Source organism: Caenorhabditis elegans, chromosome IV (assembly GCF_000002985.6).
Source record: "Caenorhabditis elegans chromosome IV".
NCBI classification, from domain to species: Eukaryota; Metazoa; Nematoda; class Chromadorea; order Rhabditida; family Rhabditidae; genus Caenorhabditis; species Caenorhabditis elegans.
In genome coordinates this window covers 6,846,021-6,862,378 of record NC_003282.8, presented here as the reverse complement: position 1 = coordinate 6,862,378, position 16,358 = coordinate 6,846,021, and the positions used below count along the sequence as shown (strand labels likewise).

The 16,358-nt window shown below is 31.7% G+C and overlaps 1 protein-coding gene and 15 non-coding genes across 24 annotated transcripts; 9 read left to right on the top strand and 7 right to left on the bottom strand.

The window, feature by feature from the left end:
- Positions 1-1,437: 1,437 nt before the first annotated feature.
- On the top strand, positions 1,438-1,458 carry 21ur-10360. Its single transcript, NR_056003.1, has one exon.
- Positions 1,459-3,008: 1,550 nt separating this feature from the next.
- Positions 3,009-16,314, top strand: R13H7.2 (G-protein coupled receptors family 1 profile domain-containing protein; the record flags this gene model as incomplete). Of its 9 annotated transcripts, none has more annotated exons than NM_001383113.1 (11): positions 3,009-3,181; positions 11,879-11,933; positions 11,982-12,143; positions 12,592-12,797; positions 12,849-13,038; positions 13,084-13,265; positions 13,511-13,604; positions 13,647-13,751; positions 13,997-14,071; positions 14,840-14,922; positions 15,500-16,308. In NM_001383113.1, the coding sequence occupies 10 exons, from the start codon at positions 11,880-11,882 to the stop codon at positions 15,555-15,557; spliced, it is 1,209 nt and encodes a 402-aa protein (NP_001370376.1). The 9 variants fall into 9 exon arrangements, with proteins under 9 accessions (NP_001370376.1, NP_001293726.1, NP_001360504.1 ...); NM_001306797.3 differs by having other exon boundaries at positions 15,500-15,557; NM_001372853.3 differs by having other exon boundaries at positions 3,147-3,181; positions 13,997-14,142; positions 15,500-16,314.
- On the bottom strand, positions 3,951-4,058 carry R13H7.19. The gene has a single exon (NR_056002.1). It is a non-coding gene; the product is annotated as an Unclassified non-coding RNA R13H7.19 (non-coding RNA).
- Positions 4,291-4,311, bottom strand: 21ur-10117. The gene has a single exon (NR_056001.1).
- 21ur-13652 lies at positions 4,760-4,780 on the top strand. Its single transcript, NR_056000.1, has one exon.
- 21ur-10985 lies at positions 5,539-5,559 on the bottom strand. The gene has a single exon (NR_055999.1).
- Positions 6,182-6,202, bottom strand: 21ur-15195. The gene has a single exon (NR_055998.1).
- 21ur-14595 lies at positions 7,019-7,039 on the top strand. Its single transcript, NR_055997.1, has one exon.
- On the top strand, positions 7,872-7,892 carry 21ur-8053. Its single transcript, NR_055996.1, has one exon.
- Positions 8,793-8,813, top strand: 21ur-9844. The gene has a single exon (NR_055995.1).
- On the top strand, positions 10,336-10,356 carry 21ur-9438. Its single transcript, NR_055994.1, has one exon.
- Positions 10,385-10,405, top strand: 21ur-15140. Its single transcript, NR_055993.1, has one exon.
- On the bottom strand, positions 12,496-12,516 carry 21ur-6410. Its single transcript, NR_131557.1, has one exon.
- 21ur-9506 lies at positions 13,260-13,280 on the bottom strand. The gene has a single exon (NR_131556.1).
- On the bottom strand, positions 13,906-13,926 carry 21ur-9951. Its single transcript, NR_131555.1, has one exon.
- Positions 15,959-15,979, top strand: 21ur-7565. The gene has a single exon (NR_131554.1).
- Positions 16,315-16,358: the final 44 nt, after the last annotated feature.

Here is a 16,358-nt window from a genome sequence, read left to right as displayed (position 1 = left end):
AATTCATAAATCACCAAGAACCTCCCCTAGTAATTAGCACATGCTCCGTCTCGTCCGGCGTCCAAATTCCATATTTTGATCTCTTATATGTCATTTCGAATATTTAAATTTACGTCTACCCAGGCGTATACTTCCATTAAACGTTTGAATTTTCTTCCGAAAAATTTTGCAAAAACAAGAATTAAAATTCAAATTTTTTTTATTTTGCATTGAAAATTCCAATTTTATCATGTGGTAAACTGGGACAACATTCAAAGATAATTAGCACATATCTGGCTTATTTTCAGTTTTTGGTGACTCGAATGGCTGAGTCTTATCAGCTGATAAAGCTGATAGCCTTGAGATTTTGCTGACCGTGAAAGTAGATTTTTCTAGGTTATTGAACATACTCAATTTCGTGAAACACCCCAGTGACGCACTAGTTTTGGATTTCTAGTAGATTCTAGAACCTTTACAAATGCTTTAAATATAGGAAACTAAAAGGTTTTTTCTTACTTTTCATAACTTGTTTATGAAAACTTTCAGAAGAAGTTGTTGCTAGAGTTGTGTTCTATTAAATTTCGAATTAATTTTTGATAATTTTGGCACCATAGAGGTTCCTGGCGCTACTTCACCTTAAGTGTACTATTGATTTTCAGATTTTCTAGAAAATAATTCCAAAATACAATCAGACACCAAAAAAATTGCATTAAATTAAAATACAATTTTCAAGTGCTCAAATTTTGATAAATTGCACTGTAGTTTTTAAGGAACCTGGTGTTGAGTTTTCTGTTTTAATAAAAAGTTCTTAAATGAGGCACGTCTTTGTTCATAGTATGATGATAAATTGAGTTCTTTGACCCCAATTATCTTTTACTATATATAAAGCGCTTATTCTGTGTGTCCATAGTTTGTAGTCTATGTAGTCTTTGTAGTCTGTGAAGTTTTGGCTTCTGTGGGGATAGTGAGTTGGGGTTAGTGTAGGGATATAGTCGGGGTACTGTAGTGGTACAATAGTGGTACGGTAGGAATACTGTAGGGTTACGGTAGTTTCAGAAAAATTAGTTTTCAGCCCCAGAAGTCGGGGGCCGCGCCGGAGGTGCGGTCCACGGCTGGTATAACATATTTTATTTGAAACTTCTTATAGTTTCCCTTAATAATAATTAATCTAGAGATATTTTTTCATGCGATGCTCTAGAATTATGTTTTCTACAATTTTAGGGTTTCATAGTTCTTAAAAGATTTGTGACGGAACGACTAATATCCAGTTAAAATTGGAATCTTAAATCCTTTGAGATTTGATGTTTATCTCAACAAAAAAAACATTAACTGTTTTCATTCAACATTAAAAAATCTGAATCTTAGATCAAACTCGCATCGTGGCATTAGTATGATTTGATCTAAAAATAATAACGTTTCACAAGATATTCAAGTATTTCCAAAGCCTTCTTTAAATATTGAAGAGGGCGGCTATAAATCAGTAATACATCTTATCAGAATTATGTGAACATTGATTGCAAAATTGTTGGAGATGTTAGAAAAATATTGTAAGATGCTTAAACTTCTTTTTATCTCAATGTCACACTGGATTTGTGAAACCTGAGAATTTTAATGCTGATTTGATTTTTTGGTAAAAGACAGATGCAATGGTAGTTGAATTTATCTCTACATTTTCTTATTGTCATTTGAATATAAAACGGGGTGACAGTTCAGTTTTTCAATAGTCAGAATTGTCCGTAATCTTGTACAGCAGTAAAATGTACATTTTCTTGTTTATTGAATTCTTATTTTGATCCCATTCTGTGACCTCACCTTGTCTTGGTTTTTTTTTTCATTTTTTTGGATTAGTGATTTCGGAAGATTTACTAAATTTCGACTGAAAATTTTATATTCTGAAAAAGTCGAGTGATTTTGAAAAAATATGTTTTAATTATAATTAGTTTTGCAAATCGGGTCACATTTTAACTCTCAAGAATGGGTTAATGATTTCATAGAAGACGTCCAAATAAATCATTTTCGATTTATTTAATTAATTTTTTGCCTACTGGGAAAAATAGAAAATTCTGAAATTGATTCTAAAAATGTTGCAATCCAAATATATTTCAGACTTTTTCTTTGCTTTGCCAAGTGATTTCTGAATGACCAAACGCTTCGAAGTGTGCCCAGTTGACTTATTTAGAAATTCAGTTTGAAAATATTTTTCGAATATTCATCATAGTTCATAGATGGCTATAGAAAAAGTTCCTGGTGAACAAAAACCTGGAAGAAAAATATTTTTACAATAGCTTTTTCAAAAGAAAAAATAATATTTTTATTTGGTTGTGTTTTGAAACAATACATCTATTTTTGAATGAATGAGTAATACAAAGTACAGTTGAGTTTGAATTTTGATCTTAACTTTCTGACTGAACCGAGGACATGACAAATTCTTTGGAGACGATTACGAATTCAATTTATTTGATTGGTAAAACCCAAATCCTTATTTCTTATCATTTTCTGTCTGAAACACATTCGTCCAGTTCTTGAATTGAACCTTCCTAATTTTTTCAAAAATGATTATATCCTCTACTAATTATTTGAAAAATACTTTAATCCCCCTTTAATTGCTTTTTTTTCTGCAAGCCATAACTAAAAAATATTTTTGTTATTTTCTGGTTAAAAACGTCTTAAATTTAATTGCATATTTGTTAATTTTTGGTGTTAACACAGCCCGAGAATATCCTGCAAAAAAATAACCAAAAAAACATTAGTTCAATTTCTTAAATTGTCCCAAAATATTTATTTGCCGTTTTATTTCATTATTTTTTGAATTCGAGCTTCTTAATTTTGAAATGACCTTATTTTTCTTAGTATTTCATCTATGCCTATTTTTGTTTCAAACTCCGCCCTCCCGAATGAGAAGTCGTTGATCGTGTGTGTGTGGACAGAGAAAAGACGCAGAATGAATCAGACAAAATTATTTTTCTCTCGTTTTTTTCGCCCTCTTGCTTCAGCGATTTGAGACTTGAATTTAAAATTTAAATTTTTTGGAGGTCAAATCTACTTCTTCAACATCACACCGAATCCTGGTTTTTGGCCTTTTTTCTGGAGGAAAAGTTGACCGGACACAAGGAAAATTTTCGAAAATTTGGAAGTTTGGAATTGGTGGAATTTAAAACACAGACATCATGGAGTTCGGAACGACAACGTCGGAATATTTTTTGTAAGTTTATTTAAATTTTTAATTTAAAAAGTTACTATTAACTGAAAAGGTCCCTTGAATTATTTTGAAAAAAGTGACGATGTATTGTTTTATTGAATTTTAAATTCAAAAGTCAAAATTCAATAGCAAACTAAAAAATATTTATCTGTTTTTTGTCTCTTCAATTCACCTAGTTTCTAGTTTTTTTTCTGTTGTGAAAGCTGGAAAAGAAAATTATCGGTTTCAAAGAGCAATTACCACAATTCAGTTGTCTTTTTTCCTTTCTTTTTAGCTATTTTCCTCTTTTCAAGTTTTCATTTGAAGTTTTATAGACTATAAATTATAAACTTAAGGATCACTTTTATTTTCCTAATTTATTTTTCTAATTGTTCTGAATCATTTGGTCATTTGAGCACATTTTGAATCTATACGTTCAAGATACCCAAAACCGTTACACCATTCAATTTATTTCAATAGTTCCATACACAAATAGATAAATGTAATAACTTTGAAACAGTAAATTAAATTTCAAAGTTTGATAAACTACCAAAGAAAGTTAGTTTTTATTTTGTATTAAAAATTGTCACTTTTCTAAAATTCCATTGAATTATGTAAGATCTATGCTCATGTTTTTTAAAACAATTTTTGATTTTACTGATCTTACTGCTTCTTTTTCAAATAATTGTAAGTTCTCCAAATGATCTTATACCCGAAAGAGCATGAAAACATCAATTTAACTCATGATTAATTCCATTGATTTTTATTTTCTAAAAGAAGGATCTAAAGAGAGGGAAGTTTGTAAGTATATACTTCTTAAAAACACCTCTTTAGTTTCCATCAAGTTTTCTTGTCTTCATCTGTATTTAATCCGTCTTTCCGTCTTCCGATTGTCGTCATCTTCCTCTTTAAACTTCTTTCTACCAATGACCACTTATAGAAACAGATGACATCGGTTCCCTTTTTAGAGGTGTGTGCTTGAGGATTTTTAGAGGATTTGCAAAGAGAAATCACTGCAGTGGATTTGGGATCAAATGTAGATCAGCTGAAGATGAGAAGTAGCCAGGGGCATTTAGAATTTAGAAAAGTGAGAAATGACTACGGATTTGAAGTTTCTAGGATTCAAAATTATGAAATGGTTATATAGGGGGAGAATAAAACATCGTAATTTGTGTGGGTATTTGAAGAAACTCAGAAACTGTAAATTATGAATTCCAAAAAGAAATATTAACAAGAAAACTACTTGAACTTGGACGTACATTTTTTCTATGATAAATGTACTATAACTATTCATAAGAGCTAATCACAATTTTGAGAGCATTTTAAAACAGGTACTAGTTATCTAAAAATTGTAATATTGGATTGGATTTTAAAATTTTTTAAAAATAATTTTTAAATAATTTTTTATTTCAATTTTATTATCGCTTCTTGCTTGAAAGTTGATCTGAAATAAAACAAATTAAATTTTTGCTCAAAAAATTGTAGCTAATCTTAGAATTTTAAGTCACAAACATCTATTTTACAGTCTGCTGCGAAAAAAAACACTAAAAAAACTTACTGATTCAGATTTTAAAGAAAAAACAATTGAAATACTAAAATCACTAAATTTCACAAGCATGCAATATTTATTCATTGAAGAAGTAGGGCATTAATTTGAAATGTTTTTCCCAAAACAAAAGTGTTCAAAATCGCAGTGATTATTTAAATAACTGAAACCATCGTACCAATGATATCACATTATAACACCGTATTTTTTCCATATTTTTGTCACAGTTTTCAAAACTTGCCACAAGTTTGGAAATTAAGGACGTTTTGAGAAACTAAAAAAAACTGTTGCATATTTGAGCCCTAAGTAGATTTATTATTTCTGAATACATTTTATTTAGTATTTTTGGCACCGAAAATTAAGTAACTCCACAGCTAAAATTGCATTGACCCTGAAAACGATCTTGTTTGATTTCTTCATTTCACATTTTTCTAAATGACTAAAAGTATGTTCATCGAGTCGTTATTTTGAGTAAACTTGCCTAATGTATTCTCTCGATTCCCTATTCTATTTTAACGGGAAACTGAAAACTCACTGAAAAATACGTAAATTGGCTTTTTCTCTTTTTTTTCCAACAGAGAAGGAGTAGAAAAAACTTTTTTTTTGCTTTTTTCTCTCATTAAACATATGAAAAGGGGCAAATGATGAATTCAAAATATTTTAATGAACGAGTCAGACGAACGCATATCTACGGCTTTTAAGCGTCATTAGATAGCCTCTGATGACGTGGAAAACGGAAGAGAGGTTTCATAATTTTTAGAAAAGCTAAAACTTAGATTTTCGTAGAAAAAATTATGCACTACTGAAAACCTGAAAATAGATAGTATTTTAATCAAAAGAAAACATTACGACTGAACCAGCACTTCAATTTTTTTTGTTAATTTAAGGTTTTCCTGAAACTGTATAAATTTTCTCTCAAAATTTCATTTCAGTACCTAAAACAACTACTGAAAATCTGTGTGTAGTTTAACTTCGAACTTTGAAAAACCAACACGGAATTGTCCCGGAACCTTTGAGAGTCTTGAAAAAAGGTTTGGAAGGAAAATTAGATTTCAAAGATTCTCAGGAGACACGATAGAAATGTGAAACTTTCTCTTTGGAAATGCAAGAAGAAGAAGAGAAAAGAGAAAAGTTGGAAACAAAATAAAATCATTCGCTTTTCTCTTTTTCGTCGTCGTCATCAGCCGTTTTTGGTCCATGTTTTTTCCCACAAATTAATTTGAAAAAATTATTTTAAGCTCACATCTAAAAATTCATAACAAAAAACACTAAAAGAATCAAACAACATATCACATTAAGAGGTCATACTTTCAGTTGTTTTGCTCTCACAAAAAAAGGAAGTCTGAAATTTGAGACAGTAGGGAATGAATTTTTGGTTATTGGCAAACCACTAGGCATCACGGAGGACCACTGAAAGATAATAGACACCTGAAAGAAAGTGAGGGGGAAAATTTGTAGACTACTTCTGATTAAATTGAGAGAAAAAACGGTTGCGAATAATTTTCTTTTTATTTATATTTTTTAATACCAAAATACTAAAAAAGTAAAATTAAGATGAACTTTTTAGAAATTGTTTTCTTTTTTTAATTTTGCATTTGATTTGGCTCCTCAGCAGTATACTGATAATTTACATTTTTAACAAGTTCAAAATCCTCCTTCCTAGTTATTTAAAACTCCATACGTGTCTATTTTTTTTGCTCAACATGACAGAAAAATGTCTCAATATACTGAAAATAACTATTTAAAAAATTGTAAAACTTTTCTTAATTAAAACATTTTTTTCAATTTTCTTTTTCAATTTTCCCCAAGTAGTTCAATAGTGCCGACATATTGTTAAATTCTCGCGCAAATGAATGGATTGGTTTTTCTTTGAATTAATTTGCTTATCAATTGCGACACCGTTTCTCAATTTTTACAAAATTTCGGCTTAACCGAAAAAAACCAGTTACAAAAATGATTAAGCGCTTTTGAAAGTTTTTTTTTTCAAAATAGAAGAGCCATTTTAAAAATTTTATAAATTATATAAATTTTTCAACAGTTTATATCTGAGACATTTTTGCGTCATTCTGGGCCAAAGACACAGCGAAGCGTCTCCATCTTAAAGTTATTTCCAGATTTTATTGTTTCTTTTTAGTAAATTTATTTTCATTGTTGGAAGGTCTTTAGCAGTTTTTTCAAAGTGTATAAAAAACATAAATTGTCTCCGCTAAAATGATTGGAATTTCGTCAATTATGGTAGAGCTTGGCTTCATTTTCAGTGATAAAACCTTTTTCACATCCTCATTTTGAGAAGTTGTCAATCAATGCCTATACATTTAATTCTAGCCACTCTTCAATAAAATTTAAGAAAACAACTTGAGAACCGCATTCTCAAAAACCCAATCTAATCTTTGAGGCGTCGTAAATTAAAAGCTTTCCCATTTTCTCATCAACTTTTTAATCGTCATCTTCTGCAAGCGCATTGTCTAATGAAAGTTCTTGTGCAAGCAAGCATATTATGAGATTCCAATGAAGAATCTCATCAAATCTACAAAAATTGTGTCATTTTGCGAGCCCATTTTCCGGAATCAGGAAATGTTGCCAAAATGAGAAAATTTTCAATTTCATTTGGGAGAGCCCCCCGTTGCCAAATGTCAACATTTCAAGGCGGGGCTTGGGGTGAGCAATACAAGTTTTTCCAACATCTACTAGAGCTCATCTGATATCGGTGGTTGACATCTTCTGAAAAAAAGAGAAGATATTTATAAGTATTTTTCAAGAAAAACACGTCCCGCCTACGGAAAAAACACACATATTCGCGCTTCACGAATCTGAATTCGGCGGAGCTCATTAGTTTTGGTGAGCTCACTATCAGAGGTAGAAGTCATCTGATATTTCTATCTGCTTTTTGCTGTATTTCTGTCATTTTCAACAAACAAAAAGTTTGGGATACTGTATTATAAATTCTGGAAATGATCAATACCACGTAAGTTTTACATTGGGAACAGTTGTTGCTATTGAAATTAAAAAATACAGCGTATTAAAATTTTTTTTCTAATGCTTACATTAGTGTAATATATCAATATTTACTGGTTTTCCTTAACAATAATCATTTGATAATACATTTTTTATTTAATAAACACACTGTTTTGATTAGTTATTATAAAGGTAAATGTATTTCAAAATTAATTTGTGGCGAAGAAGCATTTTGAAGAAAAAAATCAACACATTATCTTTCAAAACCATGCTTTATTGAATAGTTTCCACGTAGGTGCCAAAACTGCTGCCTGTCTGATACCTAGGGCGACCTCCATCTGACTCGTGCCTCACCCCGCGTCTTCTGCTAAAACACATGTGCACTTTCTTTACTTATTTATTTGAATTTCATCCATTTGATTGAAATGAGGAAAGTTTAAATTTGAAAATTCACGCCAACATGCAGAACATAGGTGGCTGTCAGGTTACAGGCATGCGCCAGGCTTCGAAGCCTGCCTACCATGGAAGCCGTAGCTTTTTGGTCAAGTTTGTAAAAAAACATTTCCAACTGTATTTTTTATTTTATTTCATCACTGTAGAATTCCAAACATTAATATGATTTTGGAAATACACTCAAGAACATTCCCGAAAAAAAGTTTGCAGATTATTAACATTCTATTCTTCATAAAAGATCCCCCGAAGATTTTCACAAAGGGTCTACGAGAATATTTAAACAAACTTTTTCCTTTGTTTGTGAGGACAATGATCATCAAATTCATTTCCATCGTTGTTTTAAAATGTATTTTGGATCCATAATGGATATTTTGAGCTTGTGAATTTCTGTTCTGAATTTCAAGTATGCACTTTCATCAAAAATTCACACTAAATACCCCCAGGAAACTAAACCTCGTGGTTCTCATTTTTAGTTGTGGTTCAGGAGGTTCTGGACTTGTTTGATTGTGCACGTTTCTGACTTTTAAATGTGATAACCAATAACATCTAAAGGTTTCATACGCATTTCAAACAATTATTTACCGATTTTCAAAATGAATCAGAAGAGCTTTGCAAACATGTTTTAGAATTCTCAACATGTTTCTAACTTGTAAAATATATCGGTATTCCCTGGGATGTTAATGTACTTTAAGTTCTCAAGGAAAACTAAAAAGATCCGATGAACTTTTGGTAATCTTACTTTTTGATGAAAATATGACATAAACGTTGAATTGTTAAAGATTTAGATCGTCATTTGTGGAATTATTTTTTCACTTAAAATCGAGTCAACTTTCCCTATTAATCTCATACCACTATTCTATGTGGTTCTATCAAAATCTCCATTAAAATAAGAGGCAACACACTTGGAACCTTTGAAAAAATAAAACTCAAACAATCCGTTAAAAATTTGGAACTTAATTTCAAATAAATAATGATGTTGTAAACAATAGAGCATTATTTTAGTCATTATTCCTACATTGACACTAATATTTGGGAATTCTAAATCAGCATTCCCTTCTGCTTCAGAAAGTTTTTCCCCGAATACTTTTGTCAATATGCTCCACACATTATTTCTTTTAAACTAGAATCATCACCTCATTTTACTCTTCAACATGTCTGCTGACATTTCTCCTAAACTCATCGTCAACTTATGAATCATTCTACTCGTTAAGGCTCTCTTCTCTCTTTCTACTTCAAGAGCCTGAGTTGCTCCGTGAGCTTCTTCTCTCTTTTCTTCTAGAGGTCTCATTAGCCAAATCAAGTTGAGTTTTCCTGTAAAAGATGCTTCTTTTGACATACATACAATTGGGCTCAAATTACCTTTGTTAACCGGACTTAAGTGCAATAAACTGCTGCTTTGTAGACGTATAGGCGCCGCCCACTTTCTTAGGGGTTAGCTGCAAAGGTTTTCTAGAGCATAGTGATAGCTGAAACTAGTGAATACTCACTTCTAACTAACACATATTTTGAATTCTTGTGGGAATATACTAACAGAAGACCAAACAAAATGTTGGAGCTTATCAGGTAAGTCTTATATTTTTCATTAGAAACCTGATTTAAAAGTCATAAGACATTAAAAACTCGTTACGTATTCCATTTCTGATTCTACATTCAAACCTTTTGTTCACTAGATATTCAGAATATCAAAGTACAATAAGTGCACTCTTCGAATAATAAGACTATGAGCATAAGAAACTCCCAATACTCTTCAGTGTGACTTGAAACGGGAAATATTTTGATTTTTAATTTTGTCTTTCACGAGATTTTTGAGATTTGTATGGGATTTGTGTAAATGGGAAAGGTAGTCTGGTTATTGTTCTTCGACACAATTATTTGTGCCTTTACGTTTATTTCAGTTTGTATTTCTTCAAATTTCGATTAGAAATATCTTGTTATGTGGAGCCCTTAATTTTTGTGAATTTCTTTTCTAGACTTTCGAAAATAAGAAACCTTATTTATTGTTCTCGTATTATTTTCATGATGTCCGATATTTGTTAGACAAAATAAGAAAGCACCTGTTTTTTTTTGTTAATTTTTAAATGGCTAGACGCATTTGAACATCACACTCCTTATAATATTTGTGTAATTTAAAAGCTTTTCAGGTACTCTCTTTTTTATATCTGTTAACTTTTGATTAATGTTTCACGCAGTGCATAAATATTTAGTATCTAGAAACATTTTTTGTTTACGTTTTCGAATGCATTTCTTGATTATTTCCATTTTCCAAAACTCATTCAACTGAATCATAACCTGCAGAGTATAAGGTTTAACTTTCCTATATTTTAATTTATAAAAGATTTTTGAATTCTAAATGAAAGTTTCATATGATATGTTTTGATATGAATTGTTGATTTGAACGAGCTATATTAAATATGTGAAGGTGTGTCTAGTGCTTCCTTGTAGATTGCCTGCCTAATATGCCTATACGACTGATTATAATGAATGCTGTGCGCGGGCCTACTGATCGGAAGTGGAAACGTATATTTGAACTTCAAAATAATTGTGTTGCCCTGTTCCTCATATGAAAACTTTTTAAGTGAGTTATAGAAACTTGAGAACACTAAAATTTGAAAAATGAAATGTTTTACTACTCCTAGTGAATATGATATACAGGAAATATTCTAAAATCTAATCTCATTTTGACATTCAAAACGGAGACAATGAAAGACCTAGTTTCAAATCAAAACACCTGTTTCAAACAGAAATTTATGGCTGGTTTTACAAGTGTTTTCTCATTAAAATTCAATTTGTAAGTTACTTAAAACATTTGAATTTTCGGATGAAAAGTCAGTTAAAAAGTCATGCGAGCGCAGAAAGCAAGAACAATTCGGGAAAGACAATGTTTTTTAGAAAGTATTGCATTCGATCTTTTCGTACAAAATATCAGAATGAAGGCAATTACAGAATTCAATCTTTGCCATTTTCTATACCATCCATGCCTGTGTAACTTGATTTCTGAGAACAATCTCTTAAACCCGACAGTTGCTTGCTCCTCTTTTTATAATATTCTAATCGTAAATACAATAATCGTATCTATTCACACTCGTAAATAACTATATACGTTATATCTAAGTCGTATATATTCTCGTTTCCCTGGTAATATGTACCTTTGGGACTATCCAAAAGTCCCCAATCGACGTTACTTGTTTACTAAAATTTCCCAACTTCTCTAATTGGCTCCTCCTTTTTCTCATTTTTCATTTCCTTGGCTTGTGTCACTTGTCTAGTGATCGTCGTCATTGCTCTCTTTTACGCAATTCTCTCCGATTTCTCTTCTCCAATTCTTCTGAAACAGAGGAAAAAAGTAACAAGTTGACCTATTCCTTCTTATTATCCTCCGATCGCTCACTGATTATTAATTATCAGGACACATAGGTCTCATTTGAAATGAAGCCAGAGGCTTTGGCTCATGTCTTGGCGGTTTGCATCGCACTTCCAAACATTTGCGAGTACTATCAAGATGGTGAATTCGTGTCGGAATTGGTTCCAAATCACACATGGTAAAAACTAATTTGAAGTTTTGGTAGGGAACATTCATTAGGATCAACGTCACACTAAACAAAAATAAAAGGAACTATTCCGAGCAGGAAACTTGAAAAGGACATTTAATTTCCTGTACAGATCATTGGGGTTCTGGAATCATCGCCGAAAATAGATACTTGAAACAGAAAAGTGTTTCGATCATAAAATTCTAAATTTAATCTGACAATAAATCCATACTTTTTCAGGATGCAAAGCGAGGAATATCTCAATGCCGATGTCTCAAAATGGGTCGAAAAATTCGTAAGTCTCTTTTTTTATTTGGTAACCTAATTAATTGATATATTCCAGAGACGTGAGCATGGTGGTGATGACTCAGCACTTCTCACATTGGTACCTCCAGGACTTTATGTGACTCTCAACAAATATGTTTTCCCATTTCAATTCTGCTTTGGAGTTATTGGAAATGTGCTTAATTTATGTGTGCTTCTGAGTAGGAATATGAGAAATGAAGTAAGTTTGTATTTTTAACATTTTTTCGGTTTAGAAATTGAAACAAGATTATTTTTAAATATTGAAACCGAAAAGTTCCAAAAGCCGGGTTATGAACTTTCTTGTCATCTTAAAAGTTGACTGCATGTTGTACGTCACAAATTTTCTATAGAGTATCAGAATTTCGATTTTCAACAAACAAAAATTAAAAAAAAAAATTCAGAATCCTAATTATTTAGCAGTTGAACTATCGAAGTAGAAATAGCGTGTAAGGATTTTACTTTAAATGATAAATAGCGGGTTGCTATGAGCGAACACACCTTGACGGAACTATTGTTATTTAAAAAATATTATAAAATTAAACCTAGTTAATTAGCGTTTGATATTTCTCTAAACAACTTTCATCTATTTTGAAAACCTTATCTGGATAACATGAAACATGACTTTAGTCTACTTAATGCTATTTCAGGCAAACATTCTTCTCTCGGCAATGGCAATCTGTGATATCATTTTGCTTGTCACAATGCTTCCAAATTCACTCGGTGTCTGGTATCCAATGTACATGTCCGATTGGTTCAGAAAATTCATATTCAATTCAAATACTTGGACAATTTTTCTGGCAAACTTTTGCTCTTGCATCACCAGTTGGCTCATTTTGGCGGTATCCGTGGAAAGGTAACTTGAAATTTAGGGAAAGCTAGCTGATTATAGAAATAATATTTTCAGGTACATGGGAATTCGTTCACCAATTCATTTCCGATATCATTGGCGTACAGCTCGTGTGTTTTATCTGATCTTTTCAATAATTCTGGGTTCATTTCTCCTCACTTTCTTCCATACATTTGAGTATAAATATGGTTATGCAATGATTCGTAATGGTACAAAGTTGTATGGATCACCGGTTAATGTTGACAAGGTTGGATTGAAAATATAAAGCATTTGATTTAAAGTTAATTTTCAGCTCGTTGATGTTCCAACATGGGTAAAGACAATGATTAAAACCTTCAAAATTCTGCAAGTGGTTGTTGGTGTTGTTCTTCCAACAATTGGAATCTTTATCTTCAATATGCTCATTGTTCTCATGCTCCGCAAATCTGAGTACTTCAATTTTCGATCAGCAGAAACAAAGGATGAAAACTCAAAGTAAGCAACATTATAACGACTTTTCCGAACACGATTAAAAAATATGACCTAGTTGAAACCGTAAATTTATTTATAACTACGATTGAATAAAAATCATGTTTTATGTCCCCCAAATCCCTCAGGAAGTGAGTTTCTATTTTTTAAGTATTTTCCTAGACAACCAATTATATTTTTAAAAACTACTTCCTTCTTGTTTTCATCTGTCTGAACTCTCTATTCAATGAAAACGGAAAGTACTGTTTCAGTCGCAAATACTCGGATTTGGAGATTCGCCAAAAGCGTGACATCAAAGTGACATTCACTGTCTTGGCTATCATCTGCTGCTACTTCGTGACTCATGTGAGAATAGACGTTGATTTTCAAACTATATTTATAATTCAGATTCCATCGGTCATTCCATTTGTGATAGAGCTTTTCAACTATCATCCAGACTGGGTTAAAGTCTACGCAATTCCTATTTCTGGATCCTGGTTGATCACTGGAAAGGTAAGAAACATTTTCAGTTAGCTGCGGGAAGTTATAGCTTTAATCGGTTCCTCCGAATAGTTTTAAATGGTATAACTGGCATTGTATTCTACGGAAGCACAAATTTTTGAATACAGATGGCTGCCAATAATTTGAATATGATTGACAAATGTTATTTGAAAAGCTGGATTCATTAGTAGTTAAAAATAACGCTCCTTTTAAAATTTAATCATTGAAACAGTAAAATAATTTTAAAATTGTTTTAGGTAGCCAACTTCGTTCTCTTCTGTATGTCATCCGTCTACTTCCGTCGCCGTCTCCGTGATTTGATTCGTGGCCGAGTAAGTTGTGGAATCTCTTTTCTCTTTGATTGTGGACTCTTCGACAAAACTGAACAAAAACCAATTCAAAGGTGGGTGGTGAGATCGGTGTGCTATTCTTCTCCTCTTCTCTTGAGCAATTTCTTTGTTTTTTCCGCTACTTCTATAGTATCCGTAGAATTCAGGAATGATAGATGATGGCGCCAAGTTTTCAAAGACTTCCACAGAATATTAAACTTTTGAAAAAAAAACTAATTTCATGAGAAGTAGAACAATGAACTTTTCAAAAACGAGACAAGAAAAATCAACGTTTTCTTGAAATGTATCAAATGCTAGTTTCCATTGAAAAAACGATTACTTTTTTTAGAAGTAAAATCCTTATTAGTACATACAATACTATTTTTTCAATCGATAATTTTGTGAAACATAAAAATTGAAGTTTTCGAAAACATTGCAGCCCTTCCTTATTAGAATTGTAGAGCTTTTCTCATTAATCACGTGTTTTCAAATCATTCACAGTGAGTTTATAATTCCATATTAGTATCACACCGTATCCATCACCATCCACCTCAACGTGTTTGCCTCATTTGGTTTCAGTTTTATCGAAGATTTCAGTTTCATTTTATTCAACCCCCATTCCCCCAAATTTGCAGAGCATGACGGTTTGTGTTTTTTTTTATAATTTGAAAAATTTGTTTTGAATGAGAAAAATGCTTTTGTGTGTCCGCTCTTTTTGAAAACTGTTTCAAAGTTGTGTTGATTACAACAGAAAATACAATTAATTTTCAGTTCGACATGTGTGGTGCCAAAAAGAAGTTCAGTGGTGTCTCTAGCGCACAATCAATTAAAAGTCAAGCTTACAGACTCACCAGGTAGGTAAAACATTGATTGAAAATTGGTTTTGGGAAATACTTGCAGCTTTCTCTAAAAAATCGTAAAGACTTAAAATTGTCCCGAACAAGCGAATTACATTATGAGGCTTCTTTGAAACTGTACAAAAATTATTTGGATCTTATTGTGATATTCGATTTTTTTGTTGTAGAAAATGTAGAATTCCATATATAAATCCAGCTTCTTGCCTATGTTTGTCCCAAAAGTATCAATTTTGTTCAAAAGCTAAAATAACCTCGAGCAGAACTTAGGCAAGATTTTGGCGAGACTTTTTTAGACCACGTTGGGCCAGTTTAATCAAGCTTTGCAACTTCTAAGCCAAGTTAGCTTTTTTTTGGACCTAACTATGACAAGACGTTGCCGCCAAACGTTTTGAAACATTTTAGACAATCTTCAATTCTGTTTCTTAATTTCATTGGATTATTAGCCAATCTCATATATTCGAAACACTTTTAGAAGTTGTTTTCAGAAGCTGCTCTAACATTTATAAAAAATTTTCACAACCAAAATCAATAGGCAATTATATTTCTTTAAAGAAAAAATCTAACATTTTTACAGATTCCGGGATCGGGACGACATCCAGAGACAAAGCAGTTGTTTGACTCAAGTCGAGTAAATAATTAGAACACAGTGAGACATATCTTATCTATCAGTATCTCCTGTAAACGTACATAATTCTAACTTCCAGTCGAAACCACATGTATCCCCAATCTCATTTTCGTCTCAACCAATTCCTACCCTTTGTCTATTTCTCTTCTACTTGTTTAACTGACGGGTAACATCAATTGTAACCATCCATCTCTCCTATACAGTCTTTTTCTCAAATCACACAAAAATTCTCAAAATCTCAGGATCTACAATACCCAGTTTTTCTAAACAATCTAATATTAAAGTTAGTAAATACACAGTAAAATGATCTAAGCACCATTTTGATATGATATTTCACAAATTCGACCAATGTCATAGTTTTTACTGTTTCGTGACATCTATCTAATTATTTCACACTAACCCATTTGATCCCATTTCGAATTGTGGAATGCGTGTTTTATTAAGGATTACATCGAAAATCTCATTGTCAATTCATAATCGATTCTTATTCATAATATAATATTCTTCCATGCATCTCCCATTTCAATTTGATCTCATCTCCTTTCAGAGCATTTTCAAATAATTCTAACCTTCTCAAAACCATATGTTTCCTGTACTCCCAGATGTCCAAAAATCTTTTTTTTTTGTCTGTTTCCGTGTTTCCACAGGTTTCTCAATTGTTCACATCTGTTGGCGATTATGTTTCTTTTTTTCTATCGCCGTTTAATTCTTGTACTGTTCAAATTTACATAATCTATGATGAATGTATGAAGTTTAAAAGTCGATTTCTTGGAATAATCAAAAATTTTAAAAATTAAGAAATTCGTTT